The sequence below is a fragment of the Nycticebus coucang genome, chromosome 14 (genome assembly GCF_027406575.1).
Source record: "Nycticebus coucang isolate mNycCou1 chromosome 14, mNycCou1.pri, whole genome shotgun sequence".
Lineage (NCBI taxonomy): Eukaryota > Metazoa > Chordata > Mammalia > Primates > Lorisidae > Nycticebus > Nycticebus coucang.
In genome coordinates, this window is record NC_069793.1 from 62178906 (window position 1) to 62206129 (window position 27224).

General features: G+C 34.6%; 1 protein-coding gene and 1 pseudogene across 1 annotated transcript; both read right to left on the reverse strand.

Moving 5' to 3' along the window:
• Positions 1-11490: 11490 nt before the first annotated feature.
• Positions 11491-12429, reverse strand: LOC128565826 (olfactory receptor 52A1-like). The gene has a single exon (XM_053562554.1). It carries the CDS (start codon positions 12427-12429, stop codon positions 11491-11493), a length of 939 nt encoding a protein of 312 aa, XP_053418529.1.
• A 5402-nt stretch (positions 12430-17831) lies between these two features.
• Positions 17832-27150, reverse strand: LOC128564468 (olfactory receptor 51G2-like; annotated as a pseudogene).
• Positions 27151-27224: the final 74 nt, after the last annotated feature.

A 27224-nucleotide genomic window follows, 5' to 3' on the forward strand; every position in this document is an offset into this window, starting at 1 on the left:
GCAAAATGGTGAGAAGCCCTGGTTTCCAGATGGCAGATCCTAAAGAGGAAGAAAAAAGGAGATGTCAAATTCAGGAGCCTTCTCTTCTTTGGCACAATGCTACCAATGAGGGGTTGACTAAGAATGAGGGACTTAAATCATTCTCATGGCTGAAGGACAAAGGCATTAATTATTATTATGCCAGAAAACAAAAGTTCTATTTTTCTTCTGATATTGTAGTAGTATCAGGCAATTCCTTTATTTAGGAAGGTCTACAAATGGCTATTTGTACATTCAGGAAAATTGTTTAATCCTTTGGTTAAAAAAATAGGGCATTTTGTGTCATGTTTATTATAATATATATATGTGTGTGTGTGTATGTATATATTTATATACACACACATATGTATATACATATACACATATACACAGGGTGGCCATTACACTCTATTTTAAACTGCACATGAACTTTCTGGCCACACTGTATTTATATATGTCTGTGTATGTATGTATCTGTGTGTATATATTTGTGTGTATATGTGTAGGATAATATTTAGAAATAAGCATATCATACATCAAGCACACAAAGTAATTTCAGTGTGCGTTTAAAATGACATGCTTTTCTTCCAGCGGCTTAAGAGGCTTGAACCCCCCTGGGTTACTCGCAGAGTTAGGCTTTTGGAGTTACGAATTCCTTAGGCCTTTTCTCTGGAGCAGTGCACCCCGTGAAGCCTGAGATCAAAGGGCATGCCACCCTTCCTCAGAGATACGGGCCAGAGGGTTGACATATGTTAATAACATATTGTCGGAGGTCTATAGGTACTCTGCCCTGAAGGAAGGACACAGTTATTACTTCACACTGAGTAAACTGAGTGAATGCTTGAAGATATTCAATTCCCCTGTGGCTACTTTCGTCTTTGTGATCTCCTTTTAGCTACCTGCCCCAAAATTAGTCACTGTTTAGAAGAAGAGTTTTGTTACACAAGTGGTTGCATTGATATGATAAATATTTCCATTTTAGTTAAAATTCAGCTAATCCAAAATACGTAACTGGAAGAGTATAGAACTTAAACTTGGAATAAAGAACTTTGCTACATGCCATTTCATCCCATCTAACTGCGTGTAGTCTGTTTCTTGACTTAATAATTACAGGAGCAAGTTTACACCTACAGCAAAGCTGTTGTTCGTTCACGTCTCCGGTCATGCAACAATATGTATATAATGTGTGTACACACAGACACATATAATATGTTTATATAAACACATTATGTATATATATATTTTATATATATATATCTCTGTGTATATATATATATATATATATATATCCAAAACCCTATGTGAGAATTATGCAATGGTAAAAGCAAGTAGTAACTATTACTGGTTAAAATACACCACTCAAGACTCAAGATTCACCTAAGGGAAGAAACTAAAGAATAAATCATCTAGGGTAGCAAACTTTTCAGTGTTTCTGAATTGTGGGTTGTTGTAAGAGCATTCTGGGTCTGAAACAGACACTGAATGTCATTGTCTCTCCCTCTGTGTATGTGTGTGCATTCTTTTTTTCTCTCTCCCTGTTCCTATCCTAAGCTGCTAAAACTTTCAGAAGATAACTCTTTAATTTCCAACCCAACACATCTAACTGTCTAGCATACTACTCCCATTTCAAATGAGAGACATCTTTACTGTTATCTAAAATAATCTCTCAGTGCAGCTAATGCTGGAATACGACTCCAACTTTGAGTAGCACTGATGTAAACAGATAATCTGAAGATAAGAAAATTCATTATAAATTAATTATGGACAACCATATGAATCATAAGTAAAATATAAGATAAAGAAAAGCAATAAGGAAAAAACAAAAATATTTGAGGAAAAATACATAACAACAAAATTAAACAAATAAAAATATAAAGAATCAGTTGGGGGGGTCCTATATACAAAACTAGATTTTCAACAAGAGAAATGTGAGAACTGTAGGGAAGAATTTTATGAAAAATATGTTTGGAGCGGTGCCTGTGGCTCAAAGGAGTAGGGTACTGGCCCCGTATACCAGAGGTGCCAGTTTCAAACCTGGCCCCTGCTAAAAACTGCAAAAAAAAAAAAAAGTTAATATAACTGAAATTATATGTATGTGTGTGTTTGATATATATATATCTTAAAAGAACTTTTATCCCCTCAGTTTGAAAGAATACTTTGCTTGTAGTAACCAAATAATGATAATAAACCACCTAATAATCTTGGTATTTGAGTTCCCAATGAAATTGGAGAGCATTTTAAGTATTATTAGTGGGACAAAAACACACAGAAAATGATAATTTCATAAAACATAGAGAACCAGAGATTAATTAAACTCTTCATTATTAAAAACAGACTACACAAACAATAAATGATGCCTCTTGGGTGGAAACTGTGGCTCAAAGGAGTAGGGCACCAGCCCCATATGCCTGATAAGGCGGGATCAAACCCAGCCCTAGTCAAAAACTGCAAAAAAAAAAGATGCATCACTAGTGGTGAAGAACTATATATGTTTTTTTCTTTTTATGAATATGGAGTACTGTAGATTTCTAGCTACTTATTAAATGTGAAAGATAGTTTCAGAAGTATAAAAGTGTACAATGTTTTCACATAAACACATTGAGAAATTTATTGAAGAATTGTTTTCCATAATAAATAGTGGTCTATGAAATAATAATAAAACTAGGAAAAGGAAAGAAAAGATAGATAAATTAGCATTTTATAATTGAAATAAATATGCTCTGGGGTAAATTCTGACTGAGAGAGAAACCTTCATAGACTGTAAGTCAAAATTGGCAGGTAACAACTAGGTCATGATAAAGGTAGTTCATTTTTACCATTCAATGAAAAAGAAAGTTTTCAATTAGACATCTGACATAAAATTAACTAAAAATACAAATTAATTCAAGGTCCACAAGTAAAGCAAACTAAAGAATGGCATAATTTTAACTGCTATGATGCAAGAAAATGGAATAAATTTATCTGTACTTTAGACACTTTCAAAGAGCACAGGATTATTATATTGGAAACTGTGGGGAAAGAAGATTAAAGTGCTCTTTATGTAAGGTCTTCCTTTATCTAAAAGTAATTATAGATTTAAATGTTAAACTTAATGTATAAACAACAGTGAATGTTTTAAAAATATTTGTGAAACATCATGAACACCTGTTTTGTCAACGCAAAACTAAGATGAATAAATAAGAGAGGAGTGAAAAGTAGGATGAGGAGAAAATACGGAGGGAATTTTGGGAGTGCAAACATAAATTTTATGGGTAAAACTTATGGTGGAGAATAAACACGAACTGTTATATAAAATAGGACAGCAATGAAAGGTTTATCTATAATATTTACAGATATAAAAAATCAAGAGATAAAATAATGTTATGAGAAGTATAAAAATACTCTTTGAGACAAGCAAGACAGAAATATGCATTTTATGCCTGGTGAAGAGCATAGGTCCTTTTTTCACCAAATGGAAAATTCTTGTATTTTAATCATTACAGAATATTACTATTCACAAATTAGTACTATGCATGACAAGGCTGTTACATGTTCATGAACAGAAGAAAATTATAAATAGTGTTAAGCTGTTATCCTGGAGGTGTACACACTTTTATATCCTCCCCTGCTATAACTATTTGAGAAATGAAAGATATGTGCTTCTCCTAATGTCCTCCAATATTATAGGGAACAGCTAAACCTTCCTTCTCACGCAGCCTGATTATGTTCTGTGTAATGTAAAATATATGTGTCTATTTTCCTTTGGAATTCACTTATTCCATTTTCGTCACTCATACAAATGTATTTATTGGACACATTCACGATATGCACGGGACTGTTCTGTGCTCTGAGAACATAGTAGTAACCTAGTCTGTGTTTCCAATATACTGTATATAGTATTATTATTTTTAAAATCTACTCCTTTAGCCACATTTAATCCATATATCATTACTAATAATAATTTATATTAAAATCTGGAAGAGTAACATATTAAAATTCCTAAAAGTTTAGGAAAAAAATGACACTTCTCTATCTTACATAAAACATTTTCAAAATCACAGAAGACTTACGAAATCAATAAGATTTGCATACATCATCCATTGTCATCCAGAAGAGAATGTTTTAACTAGACATACATTATCAACATTATCATTGTCATAAAATGCAGTAAAATTTACAACATAAACTTGAAAGCATGCAGTTACTATTTGTATTTTTTAACAATTACTAGAGAAACACATTGTTTCATTTCCTCAGGTATCCTTACTATCCAGTATTCTACCAAGATTTTTACCTCCTGAGCAGTCTGGATTTCAGAAATGAAATACCAATACTCACTTACAGGTATTTAAGTATGTGTGTTCTTGAACAGATCCCAAGTATTGTATTAGCATAAAGATTTCAATAGTTAAAGAGGAAACTGTGGGACTGGCCTCTGATATATGTGAGAGAGAGGAACTGAAAGAAAAAATTAAGTTACTCAAATGAAGAATCTGTCTGGATGTATTTTGTAAAAGCCAGGTTGTGAAGAATCCTAGAAAATTACCGAAGGTTTTTAGACAGAATGATGAAATAATCGTCTTTCTATATTAGTGATTTCATGCTGGCTAGAATGTGAGGAATGCTTTGAAAAGGAAGCATGGCATGAAATGAAATACATTTTGGGCCTAGTTTAGTTTATCAGTGAAGAACATGGGTTAAGGTTGTTGTTAACTATTTGAATAAAAGTGAATAAGGTACAGACTCATTTTGTAAAAGCATCAGGATGATTTCTTTTCTTCTATTATTGATTCCTCGCTGAATCGATCTGAGAGTGTTAAAGTTTATATACAAGGACTGTCACAATTTAGGACTACTATATATAGTCACTGTAGTCTGATGTATGAATAGGCAAATACTGTTCAGGAATAGACTAAGACCAAGAATATTTTATGCCTTAACATCAAAGAGCATCTCAGTGCACAGGAAAAAAAACAAATTCTACCATTGCATTCCTGTTAGTTTTTCTTATTAATGATTTATTCTCCGTCCATACCCTAAGTAAATTCTCAGGCACCCTAATGTTTACATTTACCTTGGTGTCTGTTGCTGGAGAACTTGAGTGAATCCAGTCCTCAAGTTTAAGTGCCTGAATTTTGATGGGAGTATTTATTGCTGTGGCTGATAGTCCCAAAGGTATTGGGTAAAAATTTTCAGTTTCTTTCTCTGTCTCTCTCTCTCAATTTCTCTACCTATCTTGCTCTCATTGTCTCATAAAATACATACACACAAACACAGACACTCTGCTGAAAATGTCCTACTATTTCCAGAATCTGTGGTGTAATGGTGTAAGAAGGAAGTTTTTTAGGAAAGTTTAATGACAGGACCATCAGGAAATGTGAAAACCAAGTGAATATTCTGAGACCACTGCAACTACAGGAGGCAGTTATCAAAAACATCTGTGATACAAATGGATTTACATTTTCTATGAGAATGCATGAGACATAAGATGAAAAAGGTTAAAATATTCAGCAAAATGTGCTTTTTCCTGAGTTAAATCATGATAAACAAATATGAAGTTTGATTTATTAAAATAACAAATCAATGAATCCTTGGTGAATTCATTTTTTGAATGAATCTAAAATTTACTTGAAATACAGATTATCTAGAGGAGCGAGATAATTTCTTTTAAAGTCATATTTAAAGCCCCACAGTATGTGATTTTAAGTCTTGTAATGTCATGCCATAGTAATAGTAATCGTGACAGAGAGATTTTAACAAAAACATTGTCAAATGTTAATCATTAAAACAGATTACATTTTTTAGACAGACCTACAGCTATACGGTTAATTTATTCTACAAGTGACAAGATAATCTTGAGATTAATTTTTTTTTTTAGACAGAGCCTCAAGCTGTCACCCTGGGTAGGGTGCTGTGGCATCATAGCTCACAGCAACCTCCAACTCCTGTGCTCAAGCGATTCTCCTGCCTCTGCCTCCCATGTAGCTGGGACTAAAGGCACCGGCCACAAAACCCGGCTATTTGTTAGTTGCAGCCATCATTGTTGTTTGGTGGGCCCGGGCTGGATTTCAACCCTCCAGTTCAGGTGTATGTGGCTGGTGCCTTGGCTGCTTGAGCCACAGGCGTCGAACCTAAAATATGGTCTTATTAACATATCATTTTAGTAAAACAAAATTTTCTTATGGAAAAACATAAATTTTAATTTAATACCATATAAAAATAGCCATAATTAGAACAAAAATATATAAGAAAACTAAATCATAAAACTTCTAAAAATATCCTAAGAGAAAATCTCTTTGATCTCTGGTTATGAAAAGATTTAAGTTTTTTTTTCCTTTCTTTTTTTAATTCAGGTTAATGTAAGGGTAAAAACAACCAGATCAAAATATTTGATTTTGTTAGGTAGAGTACCTCTTGTGGTTATGTCCCACACTCAAAATGTGTACCAAACACCCCCACACTGTGCCCATTTACTGGGAGCACCCCACCCTCCCTTCTCATCCCCTCCTTCCTGGCATTCTTTCCTTTATTCCTCCCCCCAATTTGAATTGAAATGAGTTTTTCTGCTATGTGGGGAGGCATTAGATCACCTACTGGCTTCATAGTAGTACTGAGTATATTGGATACTGCTTTCTCATTCTTCTGATACTTTACTAAGAAGAATGTATTTCAACTACACCCAAGATAATAAAAAAGATATGAAGTAACCATCTTTTTTATGACTGAATTCCATGGTATGCATAAACCACAGTTTGTTAATCCATTCCTGGGTTGGTGGGCATATAGGTTGTTTCCCTATCTTAATAATTATAAATTGATCGGTTATAAACCATCTAGCCCTTATGATAAAATGATATTATTTTTCTTCTGGGTAGATGCCTAGTAGAGGGATTGCAGGGTCAAATTGTAGGTCTAGTTTTAGTTCTTTGAGGGCTCTCCATACTTCCTTCCAAAAAAATTGTATTAATTTGGAGTCTCACCATTAGTGTGAAAGTGTTCCCTTCTCTCCATATCCTCGCCAGCATCTGCAGTTTTGAGATTTTGTGATGTAGGCTATTCTCCTTGGAGTTAGATGATAGCACAGGGTGTTTTGATTTGCATTTCTCTGATGATTGGGGAGGATAGGCATTTTTTCAAGTGTTGATTAGCCATTTGCCTGTCTTCCATAGAGAAGGTTCTGTTTATGTCTTTTGCCCTGATTGTTGGGTCTTTTTATGTTGATTAATTTGAGTTCTCTATAGATTCTAGTTATCAAATCTTTGATGAATTCATAATATGCAAATATCCTTTTCCATTCTGAACGCTGTCTATTTGCTTTGGTGGTTGTGTCCTGAGTCTTGTGGTTGAATCTTTGGGGTTCTCTAAATATAAGTTCATATCATCAGTGTAGAGTAAGAGTTTGATCTCCTTTGTTCCCATTTGAATGTCCTTTATATCCTTCTCTTACGTGATTGCATTGGGTAGAACTTCCAGCACAGTGTTGAATTATAGTGATGATAGAGGACATGCTTGTCTGGTTCCAGTTCCAAGTGGAAAAGTTTTTCCTCCAAGTTCTAGTTTTCCTCCATTTAGTACGGTATTAGCTGTGGGTTTGTCATAGACAGTGTTAATCAGTTGAAAAATTTGTACCACATATGCCTATATTCCTAAGTATACTTGTTCAAAAAGGATACTGAATTTTATACAATGCTTTCTTTGTGTCTATTGAGATGATCATATGGTCTTTGTTTTTGCTTCTGTTGATATAGTGTATTACATTTATGAATTCGCATATGTTAAACCAGCCTTGCATCCCTGGGGTGAAACCTACTTTATCATGATATATATTTTTTTAATGTGTAGCTGTGATCTATTGGCTAACATTTTTTTTACTTTATTAAATCATAAGGAGGTAGATCATGTATATATTAATGCATTTATGGGGTACTATGTGGTGATTTCATACACAATTTGGAATGCTTACATTGTACTAGTTAATATATCCCTCACATCATTTACTTAATTATTGTTATAAGACATTTGGACTGTATACTTAATAGATATGAAATGTACTCTTGCAATATGCACCACAGGTGTGATCCCATTTTTGTATTTATATTCATTAATGAAATTGGTCTTAGCTGTACTATTTAGTAGAGTCTTTTCTGGATTTTGTTATCAAGGTGATGTTTGTTTCATATGTTTTGGGGAGGATTCTGTCCTACTCAATTTTTTAGAATAATTTCTTGAGTATGGATATAAGCTCTTTGAAGGTTTGATAGGATTCTGGTGTAAAGCCATCTGGACCAGGTCATTTGATTTTTTTTTTTTTGATTGATTATTGCTTCTCTAATCTTAGTGCTGGTTTTGGTCTATTTAAGAGATCTACTTCTTCTTTGTTAAAACTAGGGAGAGGGTGTGATTTCAGGTATTGATCCATTTCCTCCATATTGTCCAATTTCTGAAAATAGAATTTCTTGTAATATTCAGAGATAATCTCTTGTATCTCTGTAGTGTCTGTTATTATAACTCTTTTATCATTTCTGATTGAAATTATTAGAGATTTTACTTTTCTGTTTTTATTAATTCTGGCCAAAGGTTTATAGATTACACTCATTGTTTTCTGAAGAACCAACTTTTGTTTCATGAATTTTCTGAATGATTCTTTTGTTTTAAATTTTATTAATCTCTGGTTTAATTTTGGTTATTTCTTTTCTTCTGTTAGGTTTGGGATCAGATGGTTTTTCTGTTTCCATATTCTTAAATTCACTCATTAGTTTGTTGATGTGCTCTCTTTCTGTTTTTCAGATTTAGTGATCTAGGGAAAAGATTTCCCTCTTAAGGCTGCTTTTTGCAGTATCCCACAGGTTTTGATAATTGACACCTTCATTGTTATTATGTTTGAGAAATTTAACAATTTCCTCTTTTATATCTCCATGACCCTACTGTCCTTCAACTTACAGTTGTGTAATTTGCATGCTATTGTGCTATTGGGTGGGGATGTACATTTTTGTTAGAGTTTAGTTCCACCTTTATTGCATTGTGGTCTGAGAAGATACAAAGTATAATTTCAATTCTTTTAATTTTGTTGAGTTTTGATCAATATCCTAGGATATCATCTATTTTGGAGTATGTTCCATGGGCTGATGAGAAGAATGATATTCCTTAGCTTTGGTATGGTGTGTTCTGTATATTCTATTATGTCCATTTGTTCTGGGGTCCCATTTAAGTCCTTTTTATCTTTGCTAAATTTCTGCTTAGAGGATATGTCCATTTCTGTCAGAGGGGCATTATAGTCCTTGACTATTATGGTGTTATGGAATATCATATAGCTCAGACCAATCAAGGTCTGTTTCATGAATCTGGGAGTATTTAAGTTGGGTGCATAAATATTAGAAATTGAAATGTCTTGTTGTTGCATTTTTCCCTTGGCCAATATGACGTAGCCATCTTTGTCTTTCTTAACTTTAGTTGCTTTAAATGCACTTGTCTCTGAAAACAAGATTAGAACTGCTCCTTTCTTCTAATTTCAATTTCCCTGAAATAATGTTTTCCGTCCCTTAACACTAAGTCTTTATTTGTCCTTCAGGGTTAGGTACATTTCCTGGAGACAGAATATAGATGGCTTGTGTTTTTTTAATCCAATCAGCCAGCCTGTGCTTCTTCAGTGGGAAATTCAAGCCATTAACATTAATTGAGAGAATTGATATGTGTGGTGGAGTTTTATTATTTCATGAGAATCCATTGCATAATTTTATCCTTTCTGCCATTGTGGAAGCTAAGTTTTGACCTTTAGTTTCTGGGTATTTACTTTGCTGGTGGTCCATTGTGATTATCAATGTTGAGATTGGGTCTAAGTACTTTCTATAGAGTTGGTGTTTTTTTGGCCAATTTCCTTAATCTTTGCATATCAGCAAAAGATTTGACTTCTCCATGAATTTTAAAGCTTTCTTTAGAAGGATATAGAATTCTCGGTTGAAAATTACTTTGTTTAAGAAGGTTAAAGGTAGATTGTTATCCTCTTAAAGTTTGACATTTGAGTTGAAAAGTCTGCTGTCACCCTAATCTATTTCATGAGATATTGATAATCATAGACAGTGCAAATATTTAGTAGCTTCGCACCGTGTCTCTATGTTGTTCTATTTCTCCACGTATTTTCATGAAGGAACAAATAATTGACATATTTCAAAACTCCTTAAAATAAGATTACAACTACAGTGGGTCACTGAAAATGCCTTCTTCCATAGCCCACTAAGTATGTATGATTTTCGCAGAAGAACATTTGTAATCAATTTGATTATACAGAACTTCCAACTTTCAGGTGCATATTAGCAAGTTTTTTTCTGTAGAAAAAAATGAATTTCTTTCCTCTAATTAGTAGACCTGAATTATATAAACACTACACAATTATTATTATTATTGCTATTAACATATTTTTAATTTAATCAATAGTATTTCTTTGGACATATGTTTTCTCTCTTGTTATATGAATACCAATGTAATATTCTTAAATTTGTCTCTTTACCCACAAAGCCTAAGATAATTATTATTTAGCCCTTTATATAAAAGTTTGCTGAACCTTGGCTAGAGTATTAAGAACTTCTAATGCTGTATTATTATTAAGGAAAACATAAAGTAAAAAAATATCCATTGGTCATCTAATACAGTTATCTATAATAAATAATAATACCCGAAACAGCCAAAGATAGCCTCTGTATATATGACATAATCATTCTCAATAGCCATAGATATCTGATAAATTGATAAGGAAGGCCTACAACAAACTAATGAGATTTAAGCACTGTGCCTAATTTATTATCATGTCACTATTCTCTAGTCTAATACCTATAAGTTTTCAATGACACTTGATAAATTAATAAAGAAGTTAGTGATAGTGACAGAAGATAAATTATCGATTCTGTAAAATGCAACATGTGGTTCTCATAAATTTTGCATCTGCAATTCTCTGAGTGACGCTGCAAATACATTTAAATTTTTAGAGTTTATTGTCTCATGAGATCCAAAAAAGATTTTGAGAGGTAAGAACACAGTTAAGATGCACTTACTCTTATTCTATTTAAATGATTAGAATGTTCAAGGAAAATAGAGTCAATGTGTTTTTACTGAGTACTTGGACACTTTAGAAGAATGAGTCTTAGGCACATTTAAATGCAGCGATAATTACGTAATTCATAAATTCTCCTAGAGAAGAATAGTTAGAGGAAGAAGTCAATGGGATCAAAACGTAAAAGAGAAAATTTAACTTTAAACTCACACACATATACATCCGTATTTTTACTGTTACTCTTTTTATATTTCTCACTTTCAGTACTCAGATAGGATCCACACCCCAATGATTGATACCTTTCATGGGCTATGGTGATCTGAAACTTTGCATCATGTTGGCAACCAATTAAATGGAAAACTCAAGTGATTCAAATAATGTGTATTTTTTGTTTTATTTTGAGGGATTGCAAAAGAGGATAGCATAAAGGTGTTAATGAAGGTAGATTTTTATGAACAGAACATTTTTATCACATGAATACGAATCTGCTTAGTCTTCACACCATAGACAAGTGGATTGAGAAATGGAGGGACCAGTAAGTAAATGCTAGAAAAGAGAATATGGATATACGGGGGGATGTGAGAACCAAACCTGTGTGTAAAGAAGGAGAAGAAGGCCAGGAGGTAAAACTGAAGGAAGACGCAAATGTGTGCACTGCAGGTATTGAATGCCTTAAACCGAGCTTCCTTCTGGGGTAAATGGAAAACTGTGGTAAATATCTGGATATAGGACAATGTGATGAATATGAGGTCAAACCCCGCAACGGTGAAGGCCACAAACAAACCATATATTTTGTTGATTCGAACATTTGCCGCAGCTAGTTTCACAATGGCCATATGCTCACAGTAAGAGTGGGATATAACAGTTGTGCGATAAAATTGAAACCGGCACTTTATTAGTACTAGGCAAGGGGCTACAAGAATGGCAGCTCTGACTATGACTGTAATACCTATTTGGGAGACAAGCTGGTGGGTGAAGATGGTGGCATGTCTCAGTGGATGACAGATGGCCACAAAACGGTCCAGGGCCATGGCCAGCAGGATGCCTGACTCTGTACACTGAAGTGTGTGGATGAGCCACATTTGAAGCAAGCAGGAATCAAAGTAGATTTCAGGCATATTAAACCAGAAGATTCCAAGCATCTTAGGCATAATGCTGCTAGCGAGTGCAATGTCAGTGGCTCCTAGCATGCCTAAGAAAATGTACATGGGCTTATGGAGACTACGCTCTGATCTGATAACGATCAGAAGGATGGTGTTTCCAATCACAGCAATGAGAAACATGGCACAGAATGGAATCCCAATCCAGCCCTGCACAGATTCTAGGCCTGGGATCCCTATTAGCGTCAGCACAGAAGGCATGTAGATTGTTACATTGGAAACAGACATAGCGTCCTTGGGTCTCTTGATGCAAACAAAATGTGTTTCTCAGACAATGCTATTGTTCCTCTTTTATTTTCTCACTTTATACAAATTGATCATAGTGAGTTTTTTAATTCTGGTAGACTTCCATGATTTCCCTTATATTGTGGAAAGGAAAAGACAGCTCCATAGACATACATCACTGTTTTCAAGGAGAGCTTCCACCAGCACTCTTCTGTGATAAGATGTTATGCTCATGGCAGGCTGATTGTTAGAACCAGCAAAATCATCTGGGCAAAGGAGTAAACGACTTAAATGTCCGATATTTTCTTTCTAGACCTGTGGACAAAAAAGAAAAAAAGAAGAAGTTTATTTTGCTTGGAAATTACATTTTAATCAGTGTTTGGTGAATCTCTCTCTATCCCACATTTCAGCTACTCTCCTAGTACTCATGGCAGCAACAGTCGGAACCAGCTAATTCTCAGACTCTGATCAATATATTAGTGTAAAAGAGTTCCTATGAAAGGGAACAGTGATACAAATAGTCGACACCAAAGAAAATACTTATATTCATAGTCAGAAGAGTATGAAGGAAGTACTTTAGAAAAGATAATTCAAATTCATGTCCTTTTATTGAATCTAGGTCAAAGACCCTTATTACTTTTTAAGTTTATTTAAAATGAAAGAAAATGTATTTTCTTTTGCCAATATTTCTAACATCTGAAATCCTTGAAATTAGTGGTGTGTTTAAGAAATCTATGATACATTTTACAGAATACCTAGAAAATGGGGAACCATCGGGAGGCACGAGAATGGGCAGCAGGAAAGCAGAGGGCAAGAGGACTCACTCTTGATAAACCACAGACAGAACAATGGGAGAAGGAGTGACTTAGCCAGAATAGAGGCAGCTTTCCTGGGTTTAAATTTGTTCAGAGGCATCATTAGCATAACATTGGTCCTATATAGCCACATTAGTTCCTAATGAAGTAAAGGTAATCCAGAAGGCTTGTATAAATTTGTGAGCTCAAACACAAGAAATCCAAGGAAAAATAAAGGAGTAAAAGGAAGGATTCCTTAAAAGAAAAAAAAGATGGGGATGACAGAGGACAAACTGATGACACCGAAAGTGATACAGAAAGGCGCTATTGAATAATTAAAGACAATGTAATCACTTAATTGTATGGATGGGAAAATTTTCTGAAAACTTGGTTTCTTCGGTCCTGTATGAAAGTTCTTTGATCAAAATTATCACTTTCTAAAACTGACATTTTTTTTTTTTTCTTTTTTTTGCAGAGATGGAGTCTCACTGTACCGCCCTCAGGTAGAGTGCCATAACGTCACATGGCTCACAGCAACCTCTAACTCTTGGGCTAATGCGATTCTCTTGCCTCAGCCTCCGGAGCAGCCGGGACTACAGGCGCCCGCCACAACGCCCGGCTATTTTTTCTATTTTTTTTTTGTTGTTGTTGTTGCAGTTTGGCCGGGTCTGGGTTTGAACCTGCCACCGTCAGCATATGGGGCCGGCGCCCTCCTCACTGAGCCATAGGAGCCGCCAAAATGACATATTTTTATTTAAGAAATTCTTGAGCTACACATTTGAGAAATGAGCAGCATTCAGTGAAAAAAATAGGGTTGGGTTATTTAATCTTTGTTAGATATTTCAATAAAGTTTCTTTAAGTCAGCAAGCACGAGTCAGCTAACCACATAGTATTACCAATGTGACAGAAACCCAAAAGGCAAATATTCTTAATGCTGCTAAATCTCAAATAAAAGAATGAAATCAGCAGGGGACAAATTATGACAGGAAGGGTATCTCAGCTGTCATATGTTCAGTGTAAACTACTCAGTCAACTAAATACTGTCATTTTTACAGGTTTTCTCCTCAATGTGTAGTTCTATGATACCTCCAGGCATAGGAAGCTGACTCTTTCTAAACAGGTGCCAAATTTTTCTCCTCCAAGGATAATCACAATCATGTGCTGATCTTTTGAAAGCAATCACCAGGCTTGACTTACTCAGAGTAATGAGCTCACAGGTGAGCACACCCGAGAGGTACAGATAGCAGGGTGGAAGATGGGGAGCATGTTAGTTGTTCATTGGATGGAGCAATTGTTTTTGGAGAAGATGGTAATCACAGATTATGATAACAAATCTAGTTTTTGTGAGATTTACCATCCAATTGTTGCTGAAAACTTTCTGTGCTCTTACCAGATAACTGATGAATATGGTCCATTCTTCTTGTAATTTTCTGTCATCAATTCTCCTCCGCAAATTCTCATTCCCCCAAATTTTGTGTTCTTCAGTGGCTGCCCTTTCTATTTGCACTCTGTGTAAAAGCGCCAAGTTGATGTCAAAAGCTCAGTGTGTCTGAAACCAGGTTCACGTGCTCATCTTCCAGCAAAACTCATAGCAAGGTCTGAAGCACTCTGGAACACAGCATGAATTTCTTGTGCTTAAATTAAAGACAAAAGCTTCTAGTCACCAATTTTGATGTTCCGTAATGACTGTGTGGAGGATGAGAAAAAGTCATTAACGTGGAATGAGGGATTTCCCAGTCACAAGCTAAAACCACAAGAGACACAGATTTTAAATCAACTCTCTTGGGTTTATTATTGCTTAATAGCTCTGTAATTATTTCTATACCTGAAGAAATTGTCTCACTTTCTCTTTTTCTCTTTTCCTACAGGCTAAATTCAGAGATATTGATATGCAGAAGGTTTCTCTTTATACGCTATTTTCTTGTCTTTATAAGACATTTTTCTTCTGGTTGCAAAAATCTAAAATCCACTTAAATGCAGACATTTTTTCCATGACAATTATATTCTATTTAAATAAATATCTTGTGACACTTTCACCAAGGCAAAGTTTTTTTCTTTTTCTTTATAGAAAATAAAAAAATGTATATTCATAACTACATTTTATCACACGTTTGCCACTAAGTCTTCACAGCATCAGAGACCCATCATTTCATTTTCATTCAAGTGAGCCTTGTTTTGGTAAAATCAGCAACACTTTCAAATTATGAGCATGGCTAAGTCATACCATGTAAAGTTCTGAGTAATTTGTTGAACATTTTTCTAAACTTGCACCCATAGCTCCCTTTCTTTCTCTCTTCCTACTTTCTTTTATTTTTCTCTGTTCTGTCAAAAAGCGGTCATTATATGCCTCCTACATGTGAGAGAATCCTGTTGTGCGCTCTGAATGGAAGAAAAAAATATAGAAATGGTATATTCCATTAAATTATTAGTAATATGAAAATATGAGTTAGTGCTTCATTTATCTTGAGATTATCTGATAAACTCTAAAAAAGACTTTTGAACATGATTTCTTTCACCTAATTTCTAAACTTATACATGGTACATAATTAACTAAGAGATATTCGATGTAATGTTGAGACACTAGCAAATTTAAGGGGAATACTAATAATAATGAGGGTATCTAGGAATGATTTCAAGGAGAATAGGGAAGAGGAGAACACAAGGAACCCTAAATGTTCTTTCCAGAACTTTATTGTGAACAATGGTACTGGTTCATGTTGAATGGAATTGATTCTTAAGCCACCAACAAACAATTGAGATGTTTACCATTTAGTTCTTTCCTCTTCTTCTCTTCTACTAAATTTATTTAAATTTGGGGGCTCCCCAAAATTCAATCCTGGGTCCATTTTACTTTCAAATTATTGAAATATGGTAGTAATTCTATTCACTTAAAATAATTTAGTTGTTAATTTCATATGCCAACATCAATAACAGCTTTTTGTGCCATTTAATATATGAGTCAAGGACATATTCCAGGGGCGAAATATGCTTCCTCCATAACTCAAAAACCAATAGTTTTGCTTCATTCTTCATGGTTCGAGGTGAAATACGCATTTGTTTTTGTCTTTAATTAATAGAGAACATTTCAGAATTCTCTAGTGCAATATTTTATTTTATTTTCTTCCTTGTTTAAAAATTTCAATAATTAAGGGCATACAAAGTTTTTGGTTGTATGGACTGTTTTTGTAATGATTAAGTCCAAACTATAGGTGTGTCTGTAATGATTGAGACACTTAAATGGTGTTGATTGTACTTATTAGGTGTGTTTTTGCCCCTCGCAACCTCCTGCCTGCTGCCTGCTTGATTTCCACTGACTTTTACTTCCCTCTGTGCCCTTCAGTTAGTTCCAATGTAATAACAGGTATAGGTGGTGTTTGTTTTTCATTCTTTAGGTACTTCACTTAGGATAATGGTCTCCAGTTCTATCCAAATTGTTGCAGAAGGTATCAATTAATCTTTTTTTACGGCTGTGTAATACACCATGATAGCATACACCACATTTTATTAATGCATTCTGAATTAATGGGTGCTTTGGTGGATTCCACTCTCCCTGGGCAGAGTGTCATGGCATCACAATTCACAGCAACCTCCAACTCCTGGGCTCAACTGATTCTCCTGCCTCCGGCTCCCAAACAGCTGGGACCACAGGTGCCTGCCACAACACCTAGCTACATTAAAAATTATTTTAAGCTACTTTGTTTATACAGGGTTGAGTTATATCAAAGAAAACTCTTCCCATCCTCCCATCAATATACAAAAATTCATAGTAAAACATTTCCTATTTCCTATAGTTTATATCATGGCTAATTCATTTACTGCCTTTTATTTGATACATAGTTATGGGATGGATTTTATATAACCATTTTGAGAACTTTCATTAGTTTTTTTTTTTTTTTTGGCAGTTTTTGGCAGTTTTCCCGCACATGGGGCTGGTGCCCTACTCCTTTGAGCCACAGGTGTTACCCTTTCATTAGTTTTTGAGCTGCAGAACATTGATTAATTTTGATCTTCACATAGCCATAGCACTCTACCTAGGGAGACAGCTTGAGGCTCTGTCTCAAAAAAAAAAAAAAATTGTCATGTAACGCTATGACCCAGGTACTCTTCAATTTGATATAGTTAAAAGGTGTACAAGCTATAAATGAATTATGTACTCTGAAAATGTCAGTGACAGAGAGTACAGACACAGTTAAAAAGTAAAATAAACTATAATATAGGAAAAGCGATAGGAGATACAAGAAGAAAGTTAAAGAATAGTGGATGTGAGTTTTTAGAAATTTCTGGACTCTTTAAAAAGTTGCTGGCGTATGAATTGCATTTGAAAATGTGGAAGCATTCTAGACTGTCTTATGACAAAAGGTTGACATGAATACACTAGGCAAGCATTCTCAATTTGTTGCAATTTAATTATCTAACTGTTTTAAACGCATATTTAGAATTGAAGGAGCAAAGGCAATTTATGAATATGTTTTTATTAAAAAAAATTTCAAAAATTTCATTCTGTATCTACATCCTAGATCTAAAATTACACCAAATGTCAGCTATTCTTTAACTATAAAGATGAGAGTTATATTTGTTCCCCCATCTAAACCATTAACTTTTCCAATACTTCAGTGTCTCTGGATTTTGAAAGATTTCCTCAGGGCAGCACGGATATGTTTGGTTTTCAGGCTATACACAACTGGGTTGAGCATCAGCGGCATAAAGAGGTAGATATTTCCCAGAACTGCATGTGCTAATGGAGAACTCTTGTGGCTGACTCGATGCATTACAGTTCTTGCTAAGAGAGGCCCATAGTAAATGAGGACAATAGAGATGTGAGACAAACAGGTATTGAGTGCTTTCATCTGGCCTTCTCTGGAAGCAATGCCCAGAACTGCTTGGAATATCAAAGCATAAGAAATGACTATCAGCAGAAAGCCAGCCCCAAAAGAAAAGATAACCAGAACTAGCCCATGTAAAATGTTGATTTTGACTTGGCCACAAGCTAACTTCATGACATTTGGGTGGAGACAGTAGGAATAGGAGAGTGTCTGGCCCCCGCAGAAAGGGAGCCTCTTGAGCAGGACAGGCAATGGCATCCTGAGTGCTACACCCCTCAGCAAGGCTGCCAGCCCCACTTTGGTGACTCGTGAGTTAGTAAGTATAGTGGTATATTGTAAGGGGTGACTGATGGCCACAAAGCAGTCAAAGGCCATGGCCACCAGGATTCCTGATCCCATGGAAGAGAAGGTGTGAATGAAGAAGAGTTGGGCAAGACAACCATCAAATGCAATTTCATAAAGGCCAAGGATAAAGACCTTGAGCACAGAAGAAAGTGTGGACACAGACAGGACAACATCGGCTCCAGCCAGCATGGACAAGAAATAGTAATGGGGCTCCTGCAAACTGCGCTCATTCTTTACCAAGTATATTACTGTGCAGTTCCCTGCTACTATAGCAAAGTACATCAAGCTCAGGAGAGGTACCAGCCACAGTCGGGCACCCACAAGTCCTTACAACCCCGTGAGGATGAAGAAGGAAGGCTGAAATCTTGTGGAGTGGATTCTGCCATGCAAAATGGTGAGAAGCCCTTGTTTCCAGATTCAGATCCTAAAGAGGAAGAAAAGAGGAGATGTCAAATTCAGAAGCCTTCTCTCCTTTGGCACAATGCTCCCAAACAGTGCTAGACTAAGAATGAGGGACTTAAATTATTCTTATGGCTGAAGGACAAGAGAATTAATTATTATTATACCAGAAAACAAAAGTTCTATTTTTCTTCTGATACTGTAGTACTATCAGGCAATCCCTTTATTTAGGAAGGTCTACAAATGGCTATTTGTACCTTCAGGAAAATTGTTTAATCCTTGGGTTAAAAAAAGTAGGGCATTTGTGTCATGTTTATTATAAAATATATATTTGTGTGTGTGTGTATACGTATATACATAAATGTATATACACATATACACAGGGTGGCCATAACACAGTATTTTAAATTGCACATGAACTTTCTGGTCACACTGTATTTATATATGTCTGTGTATGTATGTATCTGTATGTATATATTTGTGCGTATATATATATATATATGATGTGTGTACTCACAGACACATATAATATGTTTATATACACACATTATGTAAAAATATATATATATATATACATACATATATATATGTCTGTGTGTGGACATTTATATGTCTATGGATATATATCTCCAAAACCCTAGGATGATAATTATGCAATGGTAAAAGCAAGTAGTAACTATTACTGGTTAAAATACTCTACTCAAGACTCAAGATTCACTTAAGGGAAGAAACTAAAGAATAAATCATCTAGGTTAGCAAACTTTTCAGTGTTTATGAATTGTGGGTTGTTGTAAGAGCATTCTGAGTCTGAAACAGACACTGAAAGTCATTCTCTCTCCCTCTGTGTATGTGTGTGCATTCTTTTTCTCTCTCTCTCTCTCTCCCTGTTCCTATCCTAAGGTCTATACCTGCTAAAACTTTCAGAAGATAACTCTTTAATTTCCAACCCAACACATCTAACTGTCTAGGCATACTACTCCCATTTCAAACGAGAGACATCTTTACTGTTATCTAAAATAATCTCTCTGTGCAGCTAATGCTGGAATACGACTCCAACTTTGAGTAGCACTGATGTAAACAGATAATCTGAAGATAAGAAAATTCCTTATAAATTAATTATGGACAACCATATGAATCATAAGTAAAATATAAGATAAAGAAAAGCAATAAGGAAAAAACAAAAATATTTGAGGAAAAATACGTAACAACAATATTAAACAAATAAATATATAAAGAATCAGTTGGGGGGGTCCTATATACAAAACTAGATTTTCAACAAGAGAAATGTGAGCACTGTAGGGAAGAATTTTATGAAAAATATGTTTGGGTCAGTGCCTGTGGCTCAAAGGAGTAGGGTACCGGCCCCGTATACCAGAGGTGCCAGTTTCAAACCTAGCCCCTGCCAAAAACTGCAAAAAAAAGTTAATATAACTAAAATTATATGTATGTGTGTGTTTGATATATACATCTTAAAAGAACTTTTTTGCCCTCAGTTTGAAAGAATACTTTGCTTGTAGTAACCGAATAATGATAATAAACCACCTAATAATCATGGTATTTGAGTTCCCAATGAAATTGGAGAGCATTTTAAGTATTATTAGTGGGACAAACACACAGAGAAAATGATAATTTAATAAAACATAGAGAACCAGAGATTAATTAAACTCTTCATTATTAAAAACAGATTACACAAACAATAAAATGATGCCTCTTGGGTGGAAACTGTGGCTCAAAGGAGTAGGGCACCGGCCCCATATGCCTGAGGTGGCGGGTTCAAACCCAGTCCTAGCCAAAAACTGCAAAAAAAAAAAAAAGATGCCTCCCTAGTGGTGAAGAACTGTATGTATTTTTTTCTTTTTATGAATATGGAGTACTGTAGATTTCTAGCTACTTATTAAATGTGAAAGATAGTTTCAGAAGTATAAAAGTATACAATGTTTTCACATAAACACATTGAGAAATTTATTGAAGAATTGTTTTCCATATTAAATAGTGGTCCATGAAATGATAATAAAACTAGGAAAAGGAAAGGAAAGATACATAAATTAGTATTTTATGATATGCTCTGGGGTAAATTTTGAGTGAGAGAGAAATCTTCATAGACTGTAAGTCAAAATTGCCAGGTAACAACTGGGTCATGATAAAGGTAGTTCATTTTTACCATTCAATGAAAAAGAAAGTTTTCAATTAGACATCTGACATAAAATTAACTAAAAATACAAATTAATTCAAGGTCCACAAGTAAAGCAAACTAAAAGTATGGCATGATTTTAACTACTATGAAGCAAGAAAATCAAATAAATTTATCTGTACTTTAGACACTTTCAAGAGCACAGTGATTATTATATTAGAACCTGTGGGGAAAAAAGATTAAAGTGCTCTTTATGTAAGATCTTCCTTTATCTAAAAGTAATTATAGATTTAAATGTTAAACTTAATGTACAAACAACACTGAATGTTTTAAAAATATTTGTGAAACATCATGAACACCTGTTTTGTCAACACAAAACTAAGATGAATAAATAAGAGAGGAGGGAAAAGTAGGATGAGGAGAAAATACGGAGGGAATTTTGGGAGTGCAAACATAAATTTTATGGGTAAAACTTATGGTGGAGAATAAACACGAACTGTTATATAAAATAGGACAGCAATGAAAGGTTTATCTATAATATTTACAGATATAAAAAATCAAGAGATAAAATAATGTTATGAGAAGTATAAAAATACTCTTTGAGACAAACAAGACAGAAATATGCATTTTATGCCTGGTGAAGAGCATAGGTCCTTTTTTCACCAAATGGAAAATTCTTGTATTTTAATCATTACAGAATAATTATTATTCACAAATTAGTACTATGCATGACAAGGCTGTTACATGTTCATGAACAGAAGAAAATTATAAATAGTGTTAAGCTGTTATCCTGGAGGTGTACACACTTTTATATCCTCCCCTGCTATAACTATTTGAGAAATGAAAGATATGTGCTTCTCCTAATGTCCTCCAATATTATAGGGAACAGCTAAACCTTCCTTCTCACGCAGCCTGATTATGTTCTGTGTAATGTAAAATATATGTGTCTATTTTCCTTTGGAATTCACTTATTCCATTTTCGTCACTCATACAAATGTATTTATTGGACACATTCACGATGTGCACGGGACTGTTCTGTGCTCTGAGAACATAGTAGTAACCTAGTCTGTGTTTCCAATATACTGTATATAGTATTATTTTTAAAATCTACTCCTTTAGCCACATTTAATCCAAATATTGTTACTAATAATAATTTATATTAAAATCTGGAAGAGTAACATATTAAAATTCCTAAAAGGTTAAAAAAAAGACACTTCTCTATCTTACATAAAACATTTTCAAAATCACAGAAGACTTACGAAATCAATAAGATTTGCATACATCATCCATTGTCATCCAGAAGAGAATGTTTTAACTAGACATACATTATCATTGTCATAAAATGCAGTAAAATTTACAACATAAATTTGAAAGCATGCAGTTACTATTTGTATTTTTTAACAATTATTAGAGAAACACATTGTTTCATTTCCTCAGGTATTCTTACTATCTAGTATTCTACCTCCTGATTTTTACCTCCTGAGCAGTCTGGATTTCAGAAATGAAATACCAATACTCACTTACAGGTATTTAAGTATGTGTGTTCTTGAACAGATCCCAAGTATTGTATTAGTATAAAGATTTCAATAGTTAAAGAGGAAACTGTGGGACTGGCCTCTGATATATGTGAGAGAGAGGAACTGAAAGAAAAAATTAAGTTACTCAAATGAAGAATCTGTCTGGATGTATTTTGTAAAAGCCAGGTTGTGAAGAATCCTAAACAATTACCAAAGGTTTTTAGACAGAATGATGAAATAATCGTACTTCTATCTTAGTGATTTCATGCTGGCTAGAGTGTGAGGAATGCTTTGAAAAGGAAGCATGGCATGAAATGAAATACATTTTGGGCCTAGTTTAGTTTATCAGTGAAGAACATGGGTTAAGGTTGTTGTTAACTATTTGAATAAAAGTGAATAAGGTAAAAGCATTTTGTAAAAGCATCAAGATGGTTTCTTTTCTATTATTGATTCCTTGCTGAATCTATCTGATAGTGAGTAAGTTTATATACAAGGACTGTCACAACTTAGGACTACTGTATATAGTCATTGTGGTCTGATCTATGAATAGGCAAATACTGTTCAGGAATAGACCAAGACCAAGAATATTTTATGCCTTAACATCAAAGAGCATCTCAGTGCACAGAAAAAAAAAAATTCTACCATTGCATTCCTGTTAGTTTTTCTTATTAATGATTTATTCTCCATCCATATCCTAAGTAAATTCTCAGGCACCCTAATGTTTATATTTACCTTGGTGTCTGTTGCTGAAGAACTTGAGTGAATCCAGTCCTCAAGTTTAAGTGCCTGAATTTTGATGGGAGTATTTATTGCTTTGGCTGATAGTCCCAAAGGTATTGGGTAAAAAATTTCAGTTTCTTTCTCTGTCTCTCTCTCTCAATTTCTCTACCTATCTTGCTCTCATTGTCTCATAAAATACATACACACAAACACAGACACTCTGCTGAAAATGTCCTACTATTTCCAGAATCTGTGGTGTAATGGTGTAAGAAGGAAGTTTTTTAGGAAAGTTTAATGACAGGACCATCAGGAAATGTGAAAACCAAGTGAATATTCTGAGACCACTGCAACTACAGAAAGGCAGTTTTCAAAAACATCTGTAATACAAATGGATTTACATTTTCTGTGAGAATGCATGAGACAGAATGTTGCGTGACCGGAGACGCGAATGAACAGCAGATTTGCCGTGGGTGTAAACTCACTCCTGTAATTATTAAGTCAAGAAACAGACTATACACCATGGGATGGCATATAGCAAAATTATTTATTCCAAGTTTTAGTTTTATACTCTTCCAGTCACATACACACCTAATCTATTATCTATTAGTTTCATCATCTTATCTTCTTTTTCACATATCTGTAATTTAACTTGAAAGGAAATAGTTATCATATCAATGCAATCACTTGTGTAGTAAACCTCTTCCTCTAAACAGTGACAGTTTCCAAGCAGGTCACAAAGACGAAAGTAGCCATAGGGCACCAGAGTTGATAGAAGAATATCTTCAAGCATTCACTCAGTTTACTCAGTATGAAGTAATGATTGTGTCCTTCCCTCAGGGCAGAGCACCTATAGACCTCTGACAATATGTTGTTAACATATGTCAACCCTCTGGCCCGTATCTCTGAGGAAGGGGGGCATGCCCTTGCATCTTAGGCTTCACGGGGTGTACTGCTTCAGAGAAAAGGCCTAAGGAATTTTTACAACTCCAAAAAAGCCTAACTCTGTGAGTAACCCAGGGGGGTCCAGATCTCCTAAGCCTCTGGAAGAAAAGCAAGTCATTTTAAACTCACACTGAATTTACTTTGTGCTTGATGTAGGATATGTTTATTTCTAAATATTATCCTACACAGAAGATGAAAAAGGTTAAAATATTCAGCAAAATGAGCTTTTTCCTGAGTTAAATCATGATAAATAAATATAAAGTTTGATTTATTAAAATAATAAATCAATGAATCCTTGGTGAATTCATTTTTTGAATGAATCTAAAATTTACTTGAAATACAGATTATCTAGAGGAGCGAGATAATTTCTTTTAAAGTCATATTTAAAGCCCCACAGTATGTGATTTTAAGTCTTGTAATGTCATGCCATAGTAATAGTAATCATGATAGAGAGATTTTAACAAAAACATTGTCAAATGTTAATCATTAAAACAGATTACATTTTTTAGACAGACCTATAGCTATACGGGTAATTTATTCTACAAGTGACAAGATAATCTTGGAATTAAAATATGTTTTGTTTTGTTTTTTTTGACACAGAGCCTTAATCTGTCACCCTGGGTAGGGTGCTGTGGCATCACAGCTCACAGCAACCTCCAACTCCTGTGCTCAAGCGATTCTCTTGTCTCTGCCTCCCATGTAGCTGGGAGGCACCGGCCACAAAACCCAGCTATTTTTTGGTTGTAGCCATCATTGTTCTTTGGTGGGTCCAGGCTGGATTTGAACCCGCCAGTTCAGGTGTATGTGGCTGGCTCCTTGGCTGCTTCAGTCACAGGCGTCGAGCCTAAAATATGGTCTTTTAAGATATCTTTTTAGTAAAACAAAATTTTCATATGGAAAAACATAAATTTTAATTTAATACCATATAAAAAAAGCCATAATTAGAACAAAAATATATAAGAAAACTAAATTATAAACTTCTAAAAATATCCTAAGAGAAAACATTTTTGATCTCTGGTAATGAAAAGATTTAAGGTTTTTTTGTTTGTTTGTTTGTTTTTAATTCAGGTTAATGTAAAGGTAAAAACAACCAGATCGAAATATTTGATTTTGTTAGGTAGGTACCTCTTGTGGTTATGTCCCACACTCAAAATGTACCAAACACCCCCACACTGTGCCCATTTACTGGAAGCACCTCATCCTCCCTTCTCATCTCCTCCTTCCTCATTATTCCTCCCCCCAATTTGAATTGAAATGAGTTTTTCTGCTATGTGGGGAGGCATTAGATAATCTACTGGCTTCATAGTAGTATTGAGTATATTGGATACTGCTTTCTCATTCTTCTGATACTTTACTAAGAACAATGTATTTCAACTACACCCAAGATAATACAAAAGATATGAAGTCGCCATCTTTTTTATGACTGAGTTCCATGGTATGCATAAACCATAGTTTGTTAATCCATTCCTGGGTTGGTGTGTATATAGGTTGTTTCCCTATCTTGGTAATTATAAATTGATCTGTTATAAACAGTCTAGCCCTTATGATAAACTGATATTATTTTTCTTCTGGGTAGATGTCTGGTAGAGGGATTGCAGGGTCAAATTGTAGGTCTAGTTTTAGTTCTTTGAGGGCTCTCTATACTTCCTTCCAAAAAAGTTGTATTAATTTGGAGTCTCACCATTAGTGTGAAAGTGTTCCCTTCTCTCCACATCCATGCCAGCATCTGCAGTTTTGAGATTTTATGATGTAGGGTATTCTCCTTGGAGTTAGGTGATAGCACAGGGTGTTTTTGATTTGCATTTCTCTGATGATTGGGGAGGATGGGCATTTTTTCAAGTGTTGATTAGCCATTTGCCTGTCTTCCATAGAGAAGGTTCTGTTTATGTCTTTTGCCCTGATTGTTGGGTCTTTTTATGTTGATTAATTTGAGTTCTGTATAGATTCTAGTTATCAAACCTTTGATGGGTTCATAATATGCAAATATCCTTTTCCATTCTGAACATTGTCTATTTGCTTTGTTTGTTGTGTCCTCAGCTATGAAGAAAGTTTTCAGTTAAGTCCCATTTGCTTGTTTTTGTTGTTGCAATTGCCATGGAAGTCCTCTCTATATATCTTTCACCAGGCCAACATCTTCAAGAGTTTTTCTCTCACTTCCTTGGGGATTTTTATTGTTTCCTGCCTTAGATTTAAATATTTCATCCATCCTGAAATAATTTTTGTAAGGGGTGAAAGGGGTGAATTTTAGTCTTTCACTAGTGGTTATCCAGGTCTTCCAGCACCATTTAAGAATGGGATTTTTTTTCCCTAGTAAATGCCTTTGTTTGTCTTATCAAAGATCTTGTGGCTATCAGATAATTATTAGTTTCATCTTACGGTTTTCTATTTGGTTCCAAATGCCAATGTTTCAATTTTTGTGCCAATACCATTTTGTTTGATCACTATAACCTTCTAGTATAGCCAAAAGTCAGGGAGGGAGATGCCCCCAGCTTTGTTTTTATTAGTAAGTATTGCCTTTGATTTATGGGATGTTTTCTATTTCCATACAAAATGAAGTACTATTTTTATCAAACCTTGAAAGCATGATGTTGGTATTTTACTGGGGAATGCATTGAATCTGTAGATTGCTTTGGGAAGTATAGACATTTTAAAAATGTTGATTCTTCCCATTCATGAGCATGGTATGCTCTTCTGTTTCTTAGTGTCTTCTACTATTGTTTTACTTAGATTTTCATAATTTTGTTTATAGAGATTATTCACCTCTTTTGTTAGGTATATTCCTAAGTATTTCATTTTCTTTGAAGTTGGCATATACAAAGGCTACTGATTTGTGGACATTGATTTTATGTCCTGAGACATTACTGTATTTCTAGATCACTTCCAGGAGTCTTGTGGTTGAATCTTTGGGATTCTCTAAATATAAATTCAAATCATCAGTGTAGAGTAAGAGTTTGATCCCTTTGGTTCCCATTTGAATGTCCTTTATATCCTTCTCTTACATGATTGCATTGGGTAGAACTTCCAGTTGAATTATAGTGATGATGAAGGACATGCTTGTCTGGTTCCAGTTCCAAGTAGAAAAGTTTTTCCTCCAAGTTCCAGTTTTCCTGCATTTGGTATGGTATT